Source organism: Maylandia zebra, linkage group LG15, assembly GCF_041146795.1.
Source record: "Maylandia zebra isolate NMK-2024a linkage group LG15, Mzebra_GT3a, whole genome shotgun sequence".
In the NCBI taxonomy this organism is placed as follows: Eukaryota; Metazoa; Chordata; class Actinopteri; order Cichliformes; family Cichlidae; genus Maylandia; species Maylandia zebra.
The window spans coordinates 4,378,078-4,398,575 of NC_135181.1; the positions used below are offsets into that span (position 1 = coordinate 4,378,078).

General features: G+C 39.5%; 1 protein-coding gene across 1 annotated transcript; it reads right to left on the reverse strand.

Annotated features, from left to right (window-relative positions):
- Positions 1–1,450: 1,450 nt before the first annotated feature.
- On the reverse strand, positions 1,451–13,564 carry fermt1 (FERM domain containing kindlin 1). The gene is made up of 16 exons (XM_004542156.5): positions 13,417–13,564; positions 11,806–11,965; positions 11,075–11,172; positions 8,560–8,695; positions 8,283–8,420; positions 7,526–7,709; positions 7,320–7,422; positions 7,143–7,250; positions 5,271–5,402; positions 5,087–5,136; positions 4,571–4,695; positions 3,015–3,121; positions 2,582–2,806; positions 2,364–2,488; positions 2,129–2,270; positions 1,451–2,025 (listed from the first exon to the last, which is right to left on the reverse strand). Exons 2-16 carry the CDS (start codon positions 11,954–11,956, stop codon positions 1,852–1,854), a joined length of 1,998 nt encoding a protein of 665 aa, XP_004542213.1. The 5' UTR covers positions 11,957–11,965; positions 13,417–13,564; the 3' UTR covers positions 1,451–1,851.
- Positions 13,565–20,498: the final 6,934 nt, after the last annotated feature.

Genomic DNA, 20,498 nt, shown 5'->3' on the forward strand with positions numbered 1-20,498 from the left:
GACATTTGACATTTACTGAAGTCATGAATCCCCCGTCCCACAAACTTAAAGGCCCATTTCAGTTTCCAGTCCAACGCAACCATGTGGTTGTTCACATTAGTGGAGGACTTGATTGTTGTTCTAATAATAGCATGTAGAAACTTGTAGAAAGATTTTTCCAGATCTGTGCAAATCTATTCCTCTGCAAGGCTTAAGATGCTTCCTTCAGGTGTTTATTTAAAACAAACAGACACTACCTTAACCGTAAAGCAGAGTGGACGCAGCATCAAGTCAGTGATATGTTTTGGCTACAGGATTTAAAAAAAAAAAAAAAAAAAAATCAAAAATGGGTTTTCCCAATAAACATAATCCCAAACGTACTTCTAAAACTGTGGCAAAATGTTTTGAGGTTAACATATTGAAGTGGCTGTAAAGGCCTGGCTTGAAGGCAAGAGAAGATTTGGGGTGATTGTTGACCAGCATTGTGCTAGTACTACTGTTGGCTGCAGACGGACGAGGAGGAGAAGAAGGGGAAGGCATGTTCGGAGGTGGCGAGAAAGAAGGATTGTGGAGCTGAGAGTAGGGATTTTGAATGTAGGGACTAAGACTTTCTGATATGATGGACGTAGTTAAGGAGGACAAGCAGAGAGTTGGTTTTAGAGCAGGGGTGGGCAACTCCAGGTCTCGAGGGCCAGTGTCCCTGCAGGTTTTAGATGTGTCCTTGAACCAACACGGCTGATTTAAATGGTTAAATTAGCTCCTCAGCATGTCCTGAAGTTATCCAGAGGCCTGGTAATGAACTAATCACTAATGTGGGGCGATCTTGGCTCAAGAGTTTGGTGTTCGCCTTGTAATCGGAAAGTTGCCGGTCTCGGTCGTTGTGTCCTTGGGCAAGACACTTTACCCGTTGCCTACTGGTGGTGGTCAGAGGGCCCGGTGGCGCCAGTGTCCGGCAGCCTCACCTATGCCAGTGCGCCCCAAGGTGGCTGTGGCTACAATGTAGCTTGCCATCACCAGTGTGTGAATGTGTGTGTGAATGGGTGGATGACTGGATGTGTAAAGCGCTTTGGGGTCTTTATGGACTAGTAAAGCGCTATACAAATACAGGCCATTTACCAATCACGTGATTCAGGTGTGTTGACCCAAGGTGAGATCTAAAACCTGCAGGACACTGGAATTGCCCACCCTTGTTTTAGAGAAAGGATGCAAGAAATGCAAGAAAGGGAGGGATGGAGGCGGATAATTCGCTGTAGCGAGCCCTACTGGGAGCGACTGAAACATGCAATCAAAAATGTGCAAGCGATTTGGATTAATGAGACTTGTAGTGCTTTAAAGGATCAGACTAATCAGCAAGGGACTATGATATATATATAAGTATCAGTCCAACAGAGTTCATTAAACTCTCAGAAAAAAAGGACCAATTATAAAAACTGTAAGCCAAAAAAAAAAAAAAGTGAAACAAGTTGCAAAATAAAAAAAAAAAATCCTTTAATTACTTTTTACTTTTTGAAATGAGTACATTTGTGCAGCTGGAAACAAATGTGTACTTCTTGAAAACATCAGTTCATCCAGACTTTTGACATAGTCTTGACATATTTACATCAACAGCGTTATTTTCCTAGTGCGGGGAACATTGGCGTAACTGATTAAAACAAGATATATGATGAAAAATGATCATAGCATTCTTCTCTGGGTAAAAATATATCACTTTATCTCATGTGATTTGGTATCACATTTCTTCTGTCACTGATGTGGTCAGTGTTTATGGACCACTGCAGCTAGCTGATGAGTGCTCTATTTTCACACTGTAACATAAATGTAAATAAGTGATCAATGCTCTTTAAAAAAAAGCATAGACTAATACATCTTTGCTCATTCTTGGCCTCCGGTAAGTTTATGGAACAGTTCTTCATTCTGTGTTTCATTCTGGTCTTTAGATCGCGTGGAGAGGAAGATGTAACCACCGATGAACTCGTGGACTACCTTGCAGTCACAGCTCACACAGGAGAAGGCTATTGACACATGTTGATCAAATTCTATGGCCACCTGTAATTACATACAAGAGATTCAGGATTTAAAGTAATGCTGTCTGTAGATAATACACCAGAAATGTCCTGAATGAAGGAAGAAAAAAAAAACAATCCCTCACCTGTCTTATCTCCCAGTTGACATTCCACTGCTTCATGTTGGCGAATCTCCATGTGGTGACAGGCAGCCCAGTGGACATGTCAATACGAATCATGCGGTTATATGAAATCCCAAGAATTTCATCCTTCTTACTCCCTTTGAATCTGAATGATTGAAAAATAAGCAAAAGGAAAATCTCTTGGATTATCATTCATAAATGACATTGAACGTCTATTATATCAGTCCTTTCACCGTACCTGACAATGTAGTATTTGATACCAAACTCTGGGAGTGATTGCCATGCTTGGATGAAGCGCATCTTGGCCTCCACCAGGGACAGCTGTGCTATGTTTTGGTGTGCCTCGAGGATACGTGCGGTCAGCTTGATGCAGAAATCAAAGGCAAATTAAATAATAATACTTAAAAAAAAAAGATAGCTGTCGGCAAAGTAAAATATGACGAACCTAAGACAAACCTGTTTGGTCTTGTGTTTCTTTGCGTATCGTGGCGAAACAAAACACTCGGCGTTCATATCCATCGCTTCGACGTCAGGAGCTGATTGACCAGGAGGGGGCGCCAGGTTCTTCATTTGCAGAAAAGATTGAATGTGCTTCACTTCTGTTTTGTAAGAGCTGTACGCCATTGTCTTGCCTTTGGAAGCGAGGACACATGCAGCTTTCCACTTAGCATACTGGGTTTCCTGGTCCAAAGGGAAGGAATAGAATAACAAGGTGTAAAGTTTGCTTCAAATTTCTCATGTTTATATACACAAATATACACAAGGCATTCGTTTTAAAATAAAGAAGACTTACTGGTATTGACAGAAAAAAAGCACAAAATCTCAAAAAGTAAAGATTTTGCTTTGAAAACATTCTCTTTACTTATATGAATGATAAGGTGGGGCTTACATTGTCACATCGGATGTACACCTCATTCATTCCATCAGCCACTGGCAGCAGAAGCTTGATGCCGAACTTCTTTTCAGTTACATTGACATCAGGGACCACCTCACAGCCTGGGAATCAAGAAGAGGAGATGGTAATATAAGAATGGATACAACAGATCTCTAACAGAATATTGTCACAGAATATAACTGCTGTCTTTGTGGCAGCTTAAAAATGTATATTAAAGAATTACATTTTAAATCTCAATTTCAGCTTAGGCTGCTGCCCCCGCGACCCGGCCCCGGACAAAGCGGATGAAGATGGATGGATGGATGGAATTTCACATCATATATGAAATGATCAGAATACTTTGGTTCTCTGTTTTTCTAGCCTTTGAGGGGAAATGATCATTCTCATTTGGTTCTCAGTGGGAGACTAACCTTTTTTTCCCCCAGCTATGTATTTTTAGTGCTTGTCTCTATTAATGTAGCTTTGCATATTCATACTTTAACATAATTCTTTCTCATCTTATACTGGGTCTTTGCAGCTCTTCAGTTCATCCACAACTGGTTTTAGCTCCTCTCATTCCCTCCTTTTCTTCTACTGACTGGCTGCTCCTTGTAAACAGAAGATTTGAACAGCCATGTGCTAGCTATGTACCTCTGTGACCATAATAAACTAACACCTGCTCTTACTGAAATCATTACCAACAGCAATTTCAATTAAATTTCATCTCAAATTTATTTATATAGCACTAAATTACAAAAAAACAGTCCCCCCAAGGTGCTTTGTATTGTAAGATAAAGCCCCTAGAGTAAAGAAGGTTTTGGGGAATCCTGTTAACTGTTAATTTTGTATGCCACATGCCAGAATAAAGTCCAGAGTGTTATAAAAATGGTGGGTGGGCTTATCTACATTTTGACAGAAGCCATTGATTCTAATAACAGATTAAATGCAGTGTTTATGATGTCACGTAGATCGTGTTGTTCTCAGCAGCTACATAAATGTTAAAATCCCCCACTATGTTATTTTATGAAAGCAGAGCACAAAATCAGATAAAAACTCAAAGAATTTAGAAAGAAACTGTATAAGGGCCAGGAGGACTGTAGTTATGACAAATAAAACAGTTTTTCTGTGTGTGTTAGTTTTTGTTTTCTAATTATGATTATCATTACATTATCTACTAACAGGGACTTAGAGGAGAGATATCTAAAGGTAAATAATCCACATTTAACACTTTTACTTTTTGGTGGAGTTCTTTCTTTGTCTTTTTATGCTTAAATAATTTGTTGCTGATTCCTTTTGGTGGTTTGTGAGTAGATACAGTCTCCATTAGGATGAGGTTTTGGGGGGATGACAGGAGGAGAGAAGCTACAGGGAGGTATGTTGTGTGAGTCCTGAACTTTTGGTACACAGGATTGCATACATATATCCTTATATATATATGCAGAGCTCTTTATTTGAAACAATCGCCATGTTTGATAATGTGAAATAAAGTTATGAACTAAAGAAAAGCATAATAGGGCCCATTTAAATTCAAACTTATTAATAATTTTTTCACATAATTCTTTTTTACTGACCTCGGAGGTGAAACTGCTCTATTGGTTCTCCACTGGAGGCCTCCTTGTTCTTGTAGTAAGAGATGGTGGTGTCCTTAAATACAAACCAGTACTCTTTGTATGAGCGCAGCGTCAGTCTTTTTGGCCTGATTTAGCATTGAAAAAGTACATTTGTTTAAGCAAAACTGCATTAATGTTTTAAAATGTGCATAAAGTCTTATTTTTTAATAACGGAGGCTGCTCGTTCAGAGCAGCAATTCTGAGAGCCTTTCATTAATTATCAGATATCCTCAGGGACATTATAAAACAGGAGCATGAATCAGAGACAAAAACACACAAAATGAATTTTAAAACAGAATATTTTATGTTTATCCAGTACGCCTTTGATCTCTAACAAATGTTGATCTTATAAACCTTAAATTTGGTTATTTAAGGGCAGCATGCACACACATTACTATGATGATGAATGATTACACTTCAATAATTATTTAGCATCTTTGTGCAATATAAATGTAATATATTTAAAGTTGGGTTTACCTAAACAGTCGGAGGGAATTTGCCAGCTCTGGGACGTCTGTAATGTCTTCCTGGGGGCAAGACAAACAACTGTCAATTATCCCATGCATGCAATTAGCTAAGGCTTGTCTATCAACCTCAGCTTCAGAGCAGGTATTCTACTGCAACAGAGGTGAAAACATTTGGTTTTTAAAAATATGTTTACCAGAATTTTGTCTGTGTGTCCGGCCTCGAGTGTCACCTCCAGGTTGGATAGGGCTGCCTCTATTTCGTCAATTTCTGGTTCATTAGAGTTGTTCAGAGGTTCAGTGGACACGGTCAGTTTACAAATGCGATACTGTTGGGACAAAGACTTCTGGTTAGGAATCTCAAAAAGCTAAGATTCTGCACTGGGCTTAACAACTACAAGTGGTAATGAAGTTCTCCGACATGACTTAGGAGGTTATGCAAGGCTGGCATGAGTCAGAGGGAGGTTTGAGCACAGCCCAGCGTGCCAGCCTTTGCACCAATGTGTAGGTGAGTGCAGCATTCCTTTTGAATCTGTGATTTCTGAATCACTGTCCCAGTCGTTGCAAAATAATAGCTGAAGTCACCAAAGATGGGATGAAATCAGGACACTCATCATGTTGCAGGTAATAATCAGCTTCCTCCTATTGTGTCTGTTGGGGCATTCTAATTATTACCGTACTAGCTTTTCTGCTACTCTGTCTTTAATTGTATGACTCGTTTCCCTGCCTCCCCCTCCTTTCCTCCTCTTCCACTGGGATTTTCCTCATGTCCTGACATGTCCTCAGATGGATTTAGGCACCCACATCACTCTGCTGTACTATGAGCGTTAAGAAAAACATAAACTGTATCAAAGACTAAAAAAGCTGCATTACTGTGGCCCTGAAGAATTGCATGCCATGATCTTCATTTCAAAGCTTTACCAAAGGAAAGTTTACACTAGTATGCCTTGTTTTATGAGAAGTGTAATGTATAATGACATACAATCTATAGCTTTATAGTCCTCAGGATCCAAATCTGAGCATTTATCCAAAAACAGCCAGTCAAATGAATAAGGAGTAATTTGTTATGTGAAGCATCTTGAAATTTGAAATATAGTTCATTATTACTTCTGCCAAGAAAGTTGTGTTTTTGGGACAGTTGGCATAGCATTCTGTCTGTCAACACAACAAACATTTTGAATGAATCCTGGTAAAACTTAGTATGTGTGTGGTGTGAGGTCATGTTAACAAGCCATTAAAACTCTTAATTGAAAATTGACAAAAAGCCTTATAACTTATTATCAGCATATAGAAAGTGCCATATAAAAATGAACACAATGTGACATGATTAAAACTATTGTCCTCTCCTTCAAAATCAATACATTGATCAGAAAGTGTGATAATAGTGCTATACTGAGCTATTTAAAACTATGTTTGTTACTGATCCTGTGAGTATGAATGACATATATTCTAAATATCTCATTATTTATTATAACTTTGTTATAGTAACGGGTTATAACCATTTAAATACATAAAAAGCTGAATACATGCAAACATTTTTTTAATGTTTTTTGGAGGTAAAAAATTATATTTATTACTTAACATTTAAACAGTGAAATTAATATTACACACCTACTAAATCCACATAAATAAAAAATAATTATATCCAAAAACTGTCAAATTTACTAAAATTGATTTCAGCAGAGCAAATAACAAAAGCCTGCTCTTGGTTTGGCTCTTGGTTTGGCTGCAAAGCTCTAAAAGTACATTTAAAAAGAACAAAGAAACAAAATGTAAATATACTAAATATAAAACTATTCCCCTAAAAAGAAAGTGAGCTGAGTTGGAGGTTTGTGCTCTCCAAGTGCTTCTTGTTATTAAAGTTATTTTATTGGGCCACACAACAGTTTTCTCATTAACCCTGACACTCATCAACCAAACCATCCTCTTGTGAAGGGTAACAAGGGTTACATTTAATAATCTTCCACACGTAGTATATGCAAGCAAACAATAATGATTGCACAACATTTAAACAACTTCAACTGTAAAAAATCATTTGCTTGCTATCTGCAATGGCAAGTTTTTCTCACCTGTAAAGATGCAAACATCAGCATTTCCTCTTCAGTGCAGTCTATCTCTTCCAACAGGATAGACCAGCGGGCCTGCTCATATAGCTGGGTTATCCTGACGCCATCATACTAAAACACAGAAACATGCGGTTTTAGGTCAACATTTTCCTTTTTTTGTGTTCACCTTGGATCTCTTACCTTAGGATTGATATCAAAGAAGACATTGTACTTGAAGCGCAGTAGTAGCTTGTCATAGTCTTGAATGTCTTGCTCCATAAGTGAACGGGATGAGTCCAACCACCTGTTTATTATAACAACAACAAAATCAAATGTTTATCTAGGGAAAGAAATATCTCTCAATGTATAATAATCAGCTTGAGATAGGAAATCCGGTCGGTTTCTACCCTGCATTGTTGACTGCTTTGTCCACCAGTGACAACGGCTGATACATCTTGGCCAGCTCGGCAGGTGGCAAGTTTGTCTGAGATTCTGCAAGAGGATTTTCTCCAAACCAAACGCTGGTGGCAGACATTGGCATCCCATTCTCAGGGTCATAGGTTGCTTTCATGGTCTTACTATACATGGGGCCTAGTTTGAGGGAAATAAAGGGCTAATGATTAGCTAAGATTCAACATATCTTCATATTTATACTAAATATAAAGGTACTGCATTTAAAATCCAAATTCCAAGAAGCCAAAGTTAGAATATAACTTCGAAAAAAAGGTGAGAGAAAAACAAAATAAACTGAGCTACAGACTGAAGGCGGAGCGATTTTTAGGATGGTGCAGAGTATGAACTTGGACTCAGAGGAAGAGTGCGAGAGTGGGTGTTCCTGGAGAACACGGCAGCATACTGAACAATTCTGTCAGATCTCACTGTTGAGAAATGTGCCCTGTCAGATCACAGATGCACTACATACCATGCAAAACTTAAAACTACAGTGGGGATGCTCCTTTCATATACCTTGAAAATATGTATGTTTATATACCATTTTTCTTTAGGTTAAATGAACTTCATGCAAAATGCAGCACACAGAAAGTAATGAATCAAATGCACATATCGTTGTAAACAGCACCAATTCCCTTAGATAGGCTTACAGAGTCTTTCAAGGCACATGAAAGACCATCTATTCCTATTGCACATCTTTTTCTTTCAGAGTACCTGTTCCACTTGGTCCGCCACTGAGTAAATCTATGTCCCAAATCTCCTCCTGCTCTGAGTCCTTATCTTTCTTCTTCTTCTTTTTGGAGGCATCATCCGGAGGCTTCAGCAGTGACAGTTCTTCTGGTCTTCTAATGTCTGAAATGGTGCAAAGCAGGAGCAGACAGGAAGAATATGGGAAGGAACTTGAACCTTGAACTTAGAACAGTGAATGAGGCATTCAAAATTAGAGCTATAATAATGCAGGAGAGAGCAATCAGAAGAAACAGACGCTTACTGAGTATTCTGCAGATGTCTGTCACCGTCTTGAAGACCACATTGGAGAAGCTGACGGTCATTTGGATGGTTTTCATATTGGGAAGCTGCAGTAGCAGGGGTTTATGCTGGGGTGTGTAGCGCAGCTCAGCATCGGCCTGTGTAGCAAAATGAATTGTATTTATATTAGCTTCATGTTTACACTTCTGTTTACACTATACATGCTTCCCTTAGGCAGCATCATTAGAAGACATAGCATAAATTTTCACTGCTATGCAGATGACACCCAGCTCTATCTGTCCATGAAGCCAGATAACACACAACAATTAGTTAAACTGCAGGAATGACTTAAAGACATAAAGACCTGGATGGCCGCTAACTTTCTGCTTCTTAATTCAGATCAAACTGAGGTTATTGTACTCGGCCCTGAAAATCTTAGAAATATGGTATCTAACCAGATTCTTACTCTGGATGGCATTACCTTGGCCTCCAGTAACGCTGTGAGGAACCTTGGAGTCATTTTTGACCAGGACATGTCCTTTAATGCACATATTAAACAAATATGTAAGACTGCTTTCTTCCATTTGAGCAACATCTCTAAAATGAGAAATATCCTGTCTCAGAGTGACGCTGAAAAACTAGTTCATGCATTTATTACTTCCAGGCTGGACGACTGTAATTCATTATTATCAGGATGTCCAAAAAACTCACTGAAAAGCCTTCAGCTAATCCAAAATGCTGCAGCAAGAGTCCTGACAGGGACTAGAAAGAGAGAGCATATTTCTCCTGTTTTGGCTTCCCTTCATTGGCTCCCTGTTAAATCCAGAATTGAATTCAAAATCCTGCTCCTCACATACAAGGTCTTAAATAATCAGGCCCCATCTTATCCTAATGACCTTGTAGTACCACATCACCCTATTAGAGCACTTCGCTCTCGCTCTGCAGGCCTACTTGTTGTTCCTAGAGTATTTAAGAGTAGAATGGGAGGGAGAGCCTTCAGTTTTCAGACCCCTCTTCTGTGGAACCAGCTTCCAGTTTGGATTCGGGAGACAGACACTATCTCTACTTTCAAGATTAGGCTTCAAACTTTCCTTTTTGCTAAAGCATATAGTTAGGGCTGGACCAGGTGACCCTGAATCCTCCCTTAGTTATGCTGCAATAGACGTAGGCTGCTGGGGGATTCCCATGATGCATTGAGTTTTTCCTTTCCAGTCACCTTTCTCACTCACTACGAGTTAATAGACCTCTCTGCATTGAATCATATCTGTTATTAACCTCTGTCTCTCTTCCACAGCATGTCTTTTATCCCATCTTCCTTCTCTCACCCCAACCGGTCGCAGCAGATGGCCCCGCCCCTCCCTGAGCCTGGTTCTGCTGGAGGTTTTTTCCTGTTAAAAGGGAGTTTTTCCTTCCCACTGTCTCCAAAGTGCTGCTCATAGGGGGTCATATGATTGTTGGGTTTTTCTCTGTATCTATGAAGCGCCTTGAGGCGACTTTTGTTGTGATCTGGCGCTATATAAATAAAATTGAATTGAATTGAATTCATGTCACGGTCCCCGTGTCTCTCTGGCTGGCTCACGCTGGCTACACGTGTTGTTGTTTTTTGTTTTTGTTTTCTGTCTCTCCTCCCCCTTTCTGCCTGGGTGGAGCTCGTTACGGGCTCTCGCTCTTGGCCCACCACCTGTGTGATTGTGTCCACCTGCTGCTGATCTGGCTGATTTCCCCAGCTGCTATTTAAGGCAGTGGCACAGAACAGCTCGCCGCTGGAACGTTGAACCTCCTGAGTTCGTGCTCTCGGCATTATCAAACTAATCCCTTGTGTGTATTTTGCTGTGGAACTAACATTGAATTCTCTGTGTAGATATCCCTCTTCTCGACCAAATCACGGGACCTGCCCGGGTGTGGCAGCGTGTGTGGAGTTTCGGAGCGAGTACGGCTGAAGAGGAGTACGTGTATATATATATTATAAATAAAATAAATAAATAATCCCCTTTTGTTCTCAAAGAAAGAACTGTCTGCGCGTGAGTCTGTCCAGTAGCCATGACACTTCAGGTGTCAAGCCAGTGTATATCCTGTATATTTACTTTGTGTTGGAAACCCAGTATTATCAATATCATGTTGGTGTGCATGTAGTAAAAAATGTCTGCCATTGCAGTAGAACTAATCGAGATTTAAAATAAATATTAAAGCGTTTTTGTCTAATTTATACTTTGGTGTTTTTGTCCACATTTTTTACACCATTACTGGAATCAGGGTTTGTACTTGGGCTTAAACATTACTTGACTGGATAAGATATCAAACATTATTATGTACCTATATGGTTTTGGCTACAGTGAATAGGTCAATAAGAGTTTCTCTAAGTGGGAGGATATAATTTTATTTAATAGCTTCCAACGTGTTATATAAAACCTCTCTACACCTTTAAGAGCTGCAAGAACACACGTAATTTATTTAGCCAGATTTGACTGGAGAACACCTTCCCATTGGATATTTTAAGGGATATTCCACATTCCTTTGGGTGTAAGAATTCATCTTACCTGGATCCCATACTTGTCCAAGGTCCAGTGGGTCTTGAGCAGCCAGCATTTCCTCTGTTCCCACCACAAAGCATGGTCCGACCAATCCTGAGGAGCCTCTGCAAGGCAGACGTATTAAGTAAGACATTTTATCACCTGCATATTATTAACACATGTCAGGTTTAAGGGGTAGTTCACACATAAAGTTATTGCACTAATTTACATGTCGGGTTTAAAGAGCCTTCAGGGGGAGGTTCTGGCTCCATAGGTAACATACTTCACCAACAACTACATCTGCTAGCGTCACAAATATTTTCCGCTCCCACGGTTGTGTAGGTGGTGTGGTTTAATGAGTCTACCTGACATCATCTTATGGTGCTGGGCTGAAATCCATCTGTTGATGACAAGCCGCTTAGTCATTTATTATGTCCCATGCTCTTTGAATCACCTCCATAAAGTTGCCTTTAAGTTAGCCACATTAGCTCCTCTGTGTTTATAGAGGAGCGTAAATTGATATCAGATCAGAGACTGGCTGAACTTTGGCCCCTGGGGCTACACAAGTTGGCGCACTGTGACAACACAATGGCACTGTAGTGTAGAAGAATGCAGCTCAAACAAGGGTGTGCCTTGGCTAACAGAGCTGCTGTAGCACCACATGTAGGTTGAGGTTGTTTGTTAGCCTTTGTAGTTACACACTTTTAAAATTCCTTCCAGCCACTATGCAGAAACACATCCGTGCTAAGCACACTTACTGATTTTCTCCACCAGCTTAAGCATGAGGCCACCGATGTGCAAGTCTCCCATCACCCTCATCTTAAATTTCATGGACTCGTCACCTTCCTTTTGATCCACCTGCACAGATAGCTGCCACGATGTTTCTCCATATTTTGCAGGTGTAGCCATGGTCCTGTTCTAAAAAGACAATGAAGAGATTATTAAAAAAAAAAAAGGTGGGGGTGCTCAAGGGTTTAGTGAACGCGACCACAGGGGCACAGCACAGGGGATCTTAGAAGGAAACTACTATCTCTAATTAAGCACTTAGTGAGGGGAATTACTCTAAAATATGTGCATTATTTTGCTGATCCCGTTTGTTCGGATAATAAGGAAATGTCTGGGATTGAGTGTTTCTCAACATCCTGATTTACTTGGCAAAGATTTCACCACCACACATCCCTTACTGTTTCTGTCTCTGAGTGGCCGCGTATGGAGTAGATTCGAACTCTGCTTCTGCTGCAGTGTCTCTGCAATGATACTGCAGCCCCCGATCTACTCCCCTCACTCAATACCATTTATAAATAAGACACCAGCGAACACACCGACGGGCGGAAGAAAACAGATCAGACTGCAGAGCACGCAGCATGCGCTAACTAACGCGACACAACCTAGTATAACAGCACACATCTGGGGGATTGATTGGTTGATGTTAATAAGGTAGAGTGATGGATGAAAGACACAAGGCAGATAAGAAAGGAAAGGGGGAGGAGGAGGAGCAGCACAGCTGTGGAATGTGTTACGAGCAGGGACACGAATCTGGTGCAGGAGAGATCATACAAAACAACAATCTCCACACACTGCACCAGCCTACATTTATATCACATCTGAGCTCTAAAATGTGGGAAATAAAGACATGAAACCTCTGACACAAACTAATCTGAACTATTCACCGCAACACTGTATATCAGTGACTTTTTGATACTGTGTTGTTGTGATGGTGGATTTTTTTATATACACACACTCTGCTTTCTTTGTTCTGCTCCCTTCCTGCACTATGCGCTGCTGTAGGGTGCAGTAAAAAGTTGGAGCTTGCATGCCTGCTGAGGGAAAGCTTGTTGAGATGTGTCGGAGTATGATGAATTCACTGGCATAGTATTACACTAGCTGCAAAAAAACTGATGGAGACAGCAAATTTGTTTTAATGCAGAAGCTCTAATAAGAGAAAAGCAAATATATTCATGCAAAATATACAATTCAATGAGATCTCATATTGGAACTCCTCATACAGGACACCCACACCACGTAAAAAAAGGCCTCAGCGATTCCTTATTCACTGTAAATAGTCACTAAGCTCCGAAACAATCCTTAAATCATTCAAAAATTATGAAAAATGATAGCAAACTTTCTTTAGAAACTTTCATAAACAGAAACTTTCCAAGAATTCATGATTCCCAGAAGAGTCTTGGGGTGCATTTATCGCTGAGCCCTATATAGGCCTACGGATAAATCCCAACAGGGTCATCGCAATCATGTGTTATGATTTTTTTTTTCTTCGTCAGAGATCAAATTCCGTAGTAAAATAACGGTAACCTCTCCCCCTATCAAGTATATACAAATTTCCCAACCGAGAATAAGAAACCCATTCTTACCTTAAATTAAAGTTTCCTGCCAGTGAGCAATTCCTGGATATTTTCGTGGGAAGTGGACTGACCCCGAGAATGAGGCTCCTTTGGGAGTAAAACACGCCCAGTTCATTCACACAGGTAGAGAACGGAGGTGGGAACGTAGGAGGAAGTGGCCGAGGTGCACGTAGCATAATATCCCACAGAGGTGAGTTTGTTCTCAGCCTCAGTATACGGACGGCTGTTTAACTGTTTTCAGCAAAATATGAGAAATAAAATGAATAAACTACCATACTGTCCGTCTCAGTGGTTAAAAGGTACAGACCAGCTAAAGCTAGCAAGTTTATCAATGCTAACAAAAATATTTCAGTGAACATACTCAGCCGCTCAGCTAATACTGTCACTTTGTTACCACTTTGTTATTGTGGAAATAACAAGAAAACGGCAGCTCTTAGTTGGCTCAAATAGAGATGTCAGTAGAACCAACACTGCAACACGAGGTTATTAAATTTAATTTGGTTTGACATTATACTAAGAGAGGTTTGTTTGTTGTTGTTTTAAAATGTACCTTCATAATTTACAGACTACTTGAAATGCTAATCATCTTTCTGAGAAACAAAAATTTTCACCATGGTACTGTTAATATCTTTTTACTAATAAGGACCAGGAAGACTATCGTACAAAAACGTCAGATTGTTACAGTTGCCCATTTTGGATGCAATTGTGATAGTAGATGCGGGAAATTGTATCACTAAAAATACATCATGCTAACCCACTGTGTCTCAAACTGAAGAAATCTTCAAAATAATGGCCTATGCACTTTCAGATTTGTTTAGATGTTGGGTATTTTAGGTTGTATATTCAAGGCAAAAATATTCTTTCTATTTTTCCAAGAGACCTGGCCATTGTTCCAGTGATAATTAGATATTATTTTACTCAAATATTATTACTCATGTAATATACGACCAAATGACAGAACAGAGCTTTGCAAAATAACACAAAAAAGGTGAAGAGCATTTTATATATTTATTTAAAAACGCATACTGTGTATATTTGTTTGTTTTTGTTTATTTGTCTATTAGACTACCTCTCATGAAAACAAGAAAAAATATATTTTAGAAATCTGTCAAAAACATATTTAAAACTAGAAATCATGGAATTCACTGGATTGAATTCATGTTTTTATACCCAAATTTCAGCCGGCACATTGGAACTTCTTTGAGGAGACCAAAATAAATGAAGTACTAGAAATAAAATGAATTCTTTCTGTTCACAAATGCAAGTAAATAACTGTAACTTGGCGTTTTAATCAAAAATCAATAATTTGCCTTTTTCTGCTGTTTTTTTCTAAACAGAAATTTTTAAAAATTCATGGATAACAACAATAATTGGTTTAACAATAGTAAAAAAAAGAATTTAAAAAAGATGTTACAGGTGTACATACATGTAAATTAACCATTACAGAAACATAAAAAATAATTTTGGTAATTACCAATACTTTTAATTTAGGGCAGCTGTGGCTTAACTAATATGTAGGGTAATATTGCTTTAACACATATAAAAGTCAGCATTTTATACAAAGAAGCATGTATTTTCATTTTAAAAGTGAATTATGTCTGTGTCATCATTCAAGCAAACAAGGTGCCTGTGATTGTAGCCGTCACAGTTGCCCTCGGTATGGCACCCATATTACAGTCTTGTATTTTAGCTAGCAGCAACTACATTAGCACGGGTTGTTCATTGTCATTTTGTTCAGATAACCATGGGATAAAATTGACATTAGCTTAAATTTACAGATAATATTGTAGATCCAAAAAGAGACTTCCTCCTGCCAGTTTTGTCCTTGATAATTTCTGCACAAGTGAAGTAACTCTGCAGTTGTTCCACAGGTAGAAAGACAGTCTAAATGAGCAAGTACAGGTAAGTGTATCCATAAAGTGTAACCTGTTTCTTCTTTGAAGAAGTGAGCATTGCCCCTAGTCTTCATTTACTGCATTTAAATTGCTAACCACTGATTAATGGAGAGATAGACTGTCGTTTTTTCTATTGTTTTTACTATTACTTTATTGTATTTACATTTAAAGTTGCATTTATAAATGCATCCTTGCGTAAGGGTCGATTTGTAAGTTGTAATGTTTTCAACGGATGGTGTAATCCTAACAGGATTATTATTTTTGTTTAAATGGCTTTTAAAGTTACAGACCTCAAACAGCACGAACAGTTATATACCTCAAAGTGATCAGCCCACCTTCAATAATTCCCACATCCTCCTCAATGAGTGAATCAAGATGAATCATTTGAGTTTGCCTTTTCCACATATTCGTACTGCCAGCTAATGAAACACATCAGTAAGAAAGATGGTTAGCATTTTTTTTACCATTTGTACAGATGGTGTTCTACTGACAACCACCCAGCCACGCTGAATTACAGCCAGCTTTGTAGCTTTTAATATGTAGGTGTGTTTCGTGGTTTTTTTGTTAGTCATTTAGGCATGAAGTGAGCCCATGTGTGTAGCCTGCCACCCCCTGGTTTCTATCTATACTTTCACCTCAGAGTGAAATGGATTCTAAAACTGGGCAGGGACATCAACCTCATGTCGCCACCATAGGAAAGATGAATGTGCTAACTTTCCTATACAGCTGCTTTCGTATAAGTCAGATTTATGAAATTCAAACTGTTATATTTTAAGATAAATGTCTTTAAATTGAGTGAAAGAGCATCTCCTTCATGGAAAAGGACGTAATAACTCATCATCAACACTGTGAACTTTGACCTATTAGATCTTGTCAGCCTTCTACTGGCAAAATCACACCTAGCAACAGCTTTTTCTATCAGAAATTTTATACTCCCGAACTGTATCAATTATATCTCTTTTTACACATATGCATTGGTTGAAATACTGTTAATGACTGCACGTATTTGCAGAGAGACAAATGCAATTTGAAATCATTGTCAGTCTTGTTGAAGGAAATGATGGCCCTTCAAAACCTGATAACACCTCTGCTACCACATGGTGGCGCCATTTGACCACACCAGTGTTGGAAGAGAGAAGGCTTGGAGGCATTTCTTTATTTAAATGACTAAATGAAACAGTAAACTAAATAGCGTTTTTAACATTTGAATTCATGTTATATAATGGACAAATATAATTCTGAGTGAGCATTTAAAGTAGTTAAAATTATGTCACTTCAGTATTTTTATTTTCTTTTTTAAATTTTTATTAATTGAATTTTTTTTAATTTTTGCTCTGGAGACAGAAAGAAAGACCTGACAGTGGCCACTAAAGTTACCACAACATTAGATGGAGTTAAATCAATTGAGATAATGCAAATAAAGTTGTTTGTAATATCTCAAAAGGAGACTAATGTTGCTTTCTAATTGTGCAAGCCATCTCTTGGTTCACAAAAACTTGTTTTGTTTTGCTTTTTTAGAATAAAAATTATATTTTTAGATTAACTGAGAGCCTACTGTTACTTGTCCCATCCGAGTCTGGTGTCCGACTCTAGTGCAGAAGAACAGCCTAGGAACTGGAAAGTACTCATGGACCACTCAGCATAGCAGGATGAGTGCCAATGCGGGCAAAAACCTTGGCACTCAGGTTGAAGGACACTTTCTCTGGCCCCCTGGCCATTTTATTCAATTTTTTTTATCACACACACCAAAGACTAGGTGTAGCAAACATGCATGTGAGTTTGTCAAAGCTCTCTGTTTTTGCTGTGAGTGTTTAGTGCTGGCACACGAGGTTGTGTTGAGGCCTTATGTAAGAGAGGAAATGTAAATTCCATGACAAAAACAAACAAATAAACCCTGACCCTCATAAACCGTGTCATTGGTTTAAGGATAAATGGAAAATAACATAATTTGGACCTGTCAAGGCTGGACACCGTGCCCATGTCATCATGACACCTGTGGTTCTAAGAGCAACTTGGTACACACAGTCCGAGCTGGAGGAAAGGACAAACATCACCTATGCTACGGTGCCTGGGAGAATGATAAAATGTAGTCTTTAGAGCAATGAAGAGAAAGAGAAGGAAGGCTTTTGGACTGTGGTTTTAGACACAATAAATTACATCTACTCCCTGAAGCTGGTCTGAACCTACTTGGAAGCGGGTGGGAAACAACATCTGTAGAAGCCTTCGCCGGTGCTCTGTATTTATGGAAAGAGAAACCTCCCGGTGACCTGGGAACACGCTTACCCAATTAGCAGCCTCGCCGACGGATCAAATGGAAGTGAAAACATTCACTGCCGTGACGGAGACGCATCACAATGCTCCATTCATGCTGTCGAGCCCTATGCTTTGGGGGTGAGGTGGGCTCGGGGAGGGTGAAGGGGTGTTCTTTGAGGCATGTGATGGGGAGGTGGGATAGGTGAGAGGGAGTAACGAATGCAACAAGGAACTGACTTACCTCACCGTCTTCTTTGACGTGTCAGCGGAGGCCTCATTCATGGCTTAATACTGATTCAAACACTGTTCGAAGGTGTTGTTTTTAAAAGGTTATATCCCCTGCACCTATGCCTCTGCATCCTGCTGAACTCTCCATTTTCTCCAATCCAACAAAACCACATGTTTTGTCCTGTGGGACTAGGTGCTGAGGGGGTCAGAAACCCTGAGAAACAGCACAAGAGAGGCTCTTGACAGTGCAGGACTCTGGGGAACAAAGGCTAAACATCCTTGTGGCCTGCAGAGTGTTATAGTTTTTTTTTTAAGCTGTTAAAATCATGTCTGCTTCTTGTGAACTGATTTATTTTTAAGCCATGGATTCCCATAGCTCTCATGAAATTTCATACCGTTATTTATTTAAGTAAAAACAAAGTGGGGAAAAAAAACTCAACAAAGAAGAACATGCGGGGTATTTGTTCTGTAAATGTCAGCATCATTTTGAATTCAGTCAAGAGAGTTGAAGCAGGCGAGGTGTGATCATCAATAGAGAATATATATACTGATGTACAGTGTAACACACAGTGACTAAACAGTCTATGAGTTGATGAAAAGTGCCTGTATTCATCTAAGTAGCTCCAACGCCACCTCTGATAGATTATGTAACCCTTAAACTGCACTGAAAGCCCTGCAGAAAAGCTCTTTTATTTTTAAAATAATTGTTTGTTTATACAGGTGGAGCTAAAGGTGCTTTAGTAAAAGGATCTTACAGTAAAAATTGAAAAATGTTACCAAGCTAAGGCCAATCCCATAAAAATTCTAAATACTTAAAAAAAGGGGGGAAATTTGAAAGTAAAGCTAAAACATACAAATTCATGGATTTTCAATTAAACTAGAATTTTCCGCGCGCAATAGCCAACACTGATATTCCCTTTTTTCCCTGTTCACTTCTTCTTGCATGGAAACATCTGATGGAAATAAAACTTCATGGTGTCAGGTCAGATAGCCATAAATACAGGTTGTCAGTGCAGTGTGACCCTCACATTTAGAAGAGAGGCTGCTCTGAACTGTGGTTTGGAACAGGATATCATATGTTTAAATATCGAGCTCCTTTCTGAAAATGGGCTACTGTAAAAGAACTTCCATCGCATAGCATATCGCTTTACCTGTCAGGGCCAGTATTTCATCGCTTTGCTGCCCATAAGCATAAAAGATATGAATGAGCACAGACATGTGGATAGACAGTGATCGCTCGCCTAGGACAGATACTCCCGCTTGTGCAAAATTAAAACACATGGATGACATTTTCAGATATTAAACCCGATGAGTTCATAGTCCTTAGCTGTTGAAAACGATACTTTGTCGGTTTCAGCAGGTGCGCATGAAAGTTTGAAGTGGCTGACGTTGCTGTTCCTGCAGAAATAGCTCAAATACGTTGAATAAAGCCACAAGCAATGGTGCGATTTTTTTATTAGGTCTGTCAGTTCACACAGACACACGGTGGAAACATTGCCCATATGCTTTTGAAGATTAAATAACATATTTTCTTGCAGGTCACGCATGTTGAGGACTGCACTGAAGCATTCAGATGCCATTCAGCCACGTCCAGTGCTGCAGACCCAGAGAGAAGAAACAACCACTGACACTGACCTTGAAGTGACCATGACTGATCTCACAGGTACAGCGTAAGAGGAAGCTGGGCGTTGTGTTCCTTTCCTCACCACATTTGCCAACCGGTTGTGAATGGGTGCCATTTTGAAAGACGCAAATATGGGTCGCCTCTGCCTGTATCAGCTGATGCAGGTCAGTGTTTTCTTTGGCCAAGCCTTAAAGGCACGACAGGAGAAAGACGTACTGAGAGTTAGAAAAGGTCACATAAACTCTAGTGGGATTACTTTACCAACACTTTCCATGGCTGAGATCCCGTGAATGAATCCATTGTGGGGTGGGTCCTTGCTTGCGGAAAGCAAACCCTGTCAGGATCCAGTTCATTAGCACCTAGTTTACTGTTTGAAGTTAGTTATTTATCTGGTGTCTAAAGGGGAACCCCGTTCAGACATATGTAAGCACGCCCGTTTGGTGTGTATGTGTGTGCTTGTACATGTGTGTGAATTCATGCGCAGGCATGTAGTATATACTTTCACCAATGTTCAAGACTTGTAGGATCTACAGGGGCTTTCCAGAGCAATTGGCTCGAGAGAAAATAAAAGTTTCTGTGGTGCAATAAAATGTATGGAGAATGAACAGGAGGTGCATTGGTCTGAAGGTGAAAAGCAGCGCTGAGAGTTTGTTAGCAGAAAAAAGGGATTTATATGTTTACATTCTGATGTTCATCAACATTGACTTGATTAATTTAAAAAAAAGCTATTTTTATATCCCATTGTTATATTTATCAGAAGCCACTCTTAAGAATTTAATGCGGACACAACCTCATCTATTCAGCATAAAAGGGAATTCGCTTTAGCAAACATTGCTTCAAATAGCTCAGCAGCAGTAGTCCATCTTCTTGAGTTCTTCTACTGTATTCCTAACTCTCATGTGAGAGTGCCTTTGTGTGTTTTCGCTTCTCTTTTCTTTTGTGATCTGTTTGTTCTTTGGAAGGCGTCCCATTGCCTCTGGTCAGACAAAAGTGCCGCGTTGAGCAAAACCTCCACTCCACTTTTATGGTCTGTGTGGGCCGTCCTATTTGTACATGCTTAGAGCAAATTAGACCAGCAGCTGTGCATGGCC

Excerpts from the sequence above, each read along its gene's own strand:
- fermt1 (XM_004542156.5), bottom strand. The coding sequence starts at position 11,956 with ATGGCTACACCTGCAAAATATGGAGAAACATCGTGGCAGCTATCTGTG. Across the intron at positions 2,271-2,363 it reads ATCAAATACTACATTGTCAG|ATTCAAAGGGAGTAAGAAGG; the intron begins GTACGGTGAAAG and ends TCAATCATTCAG. Across the intron at positions 2,026-2,128 it reads TCAACTGGGAGATAAGACAG|GTGGCCATAGAATTTGATCA; the intron begins GTGAGGGATTGT and ends ATGTAATTACAG.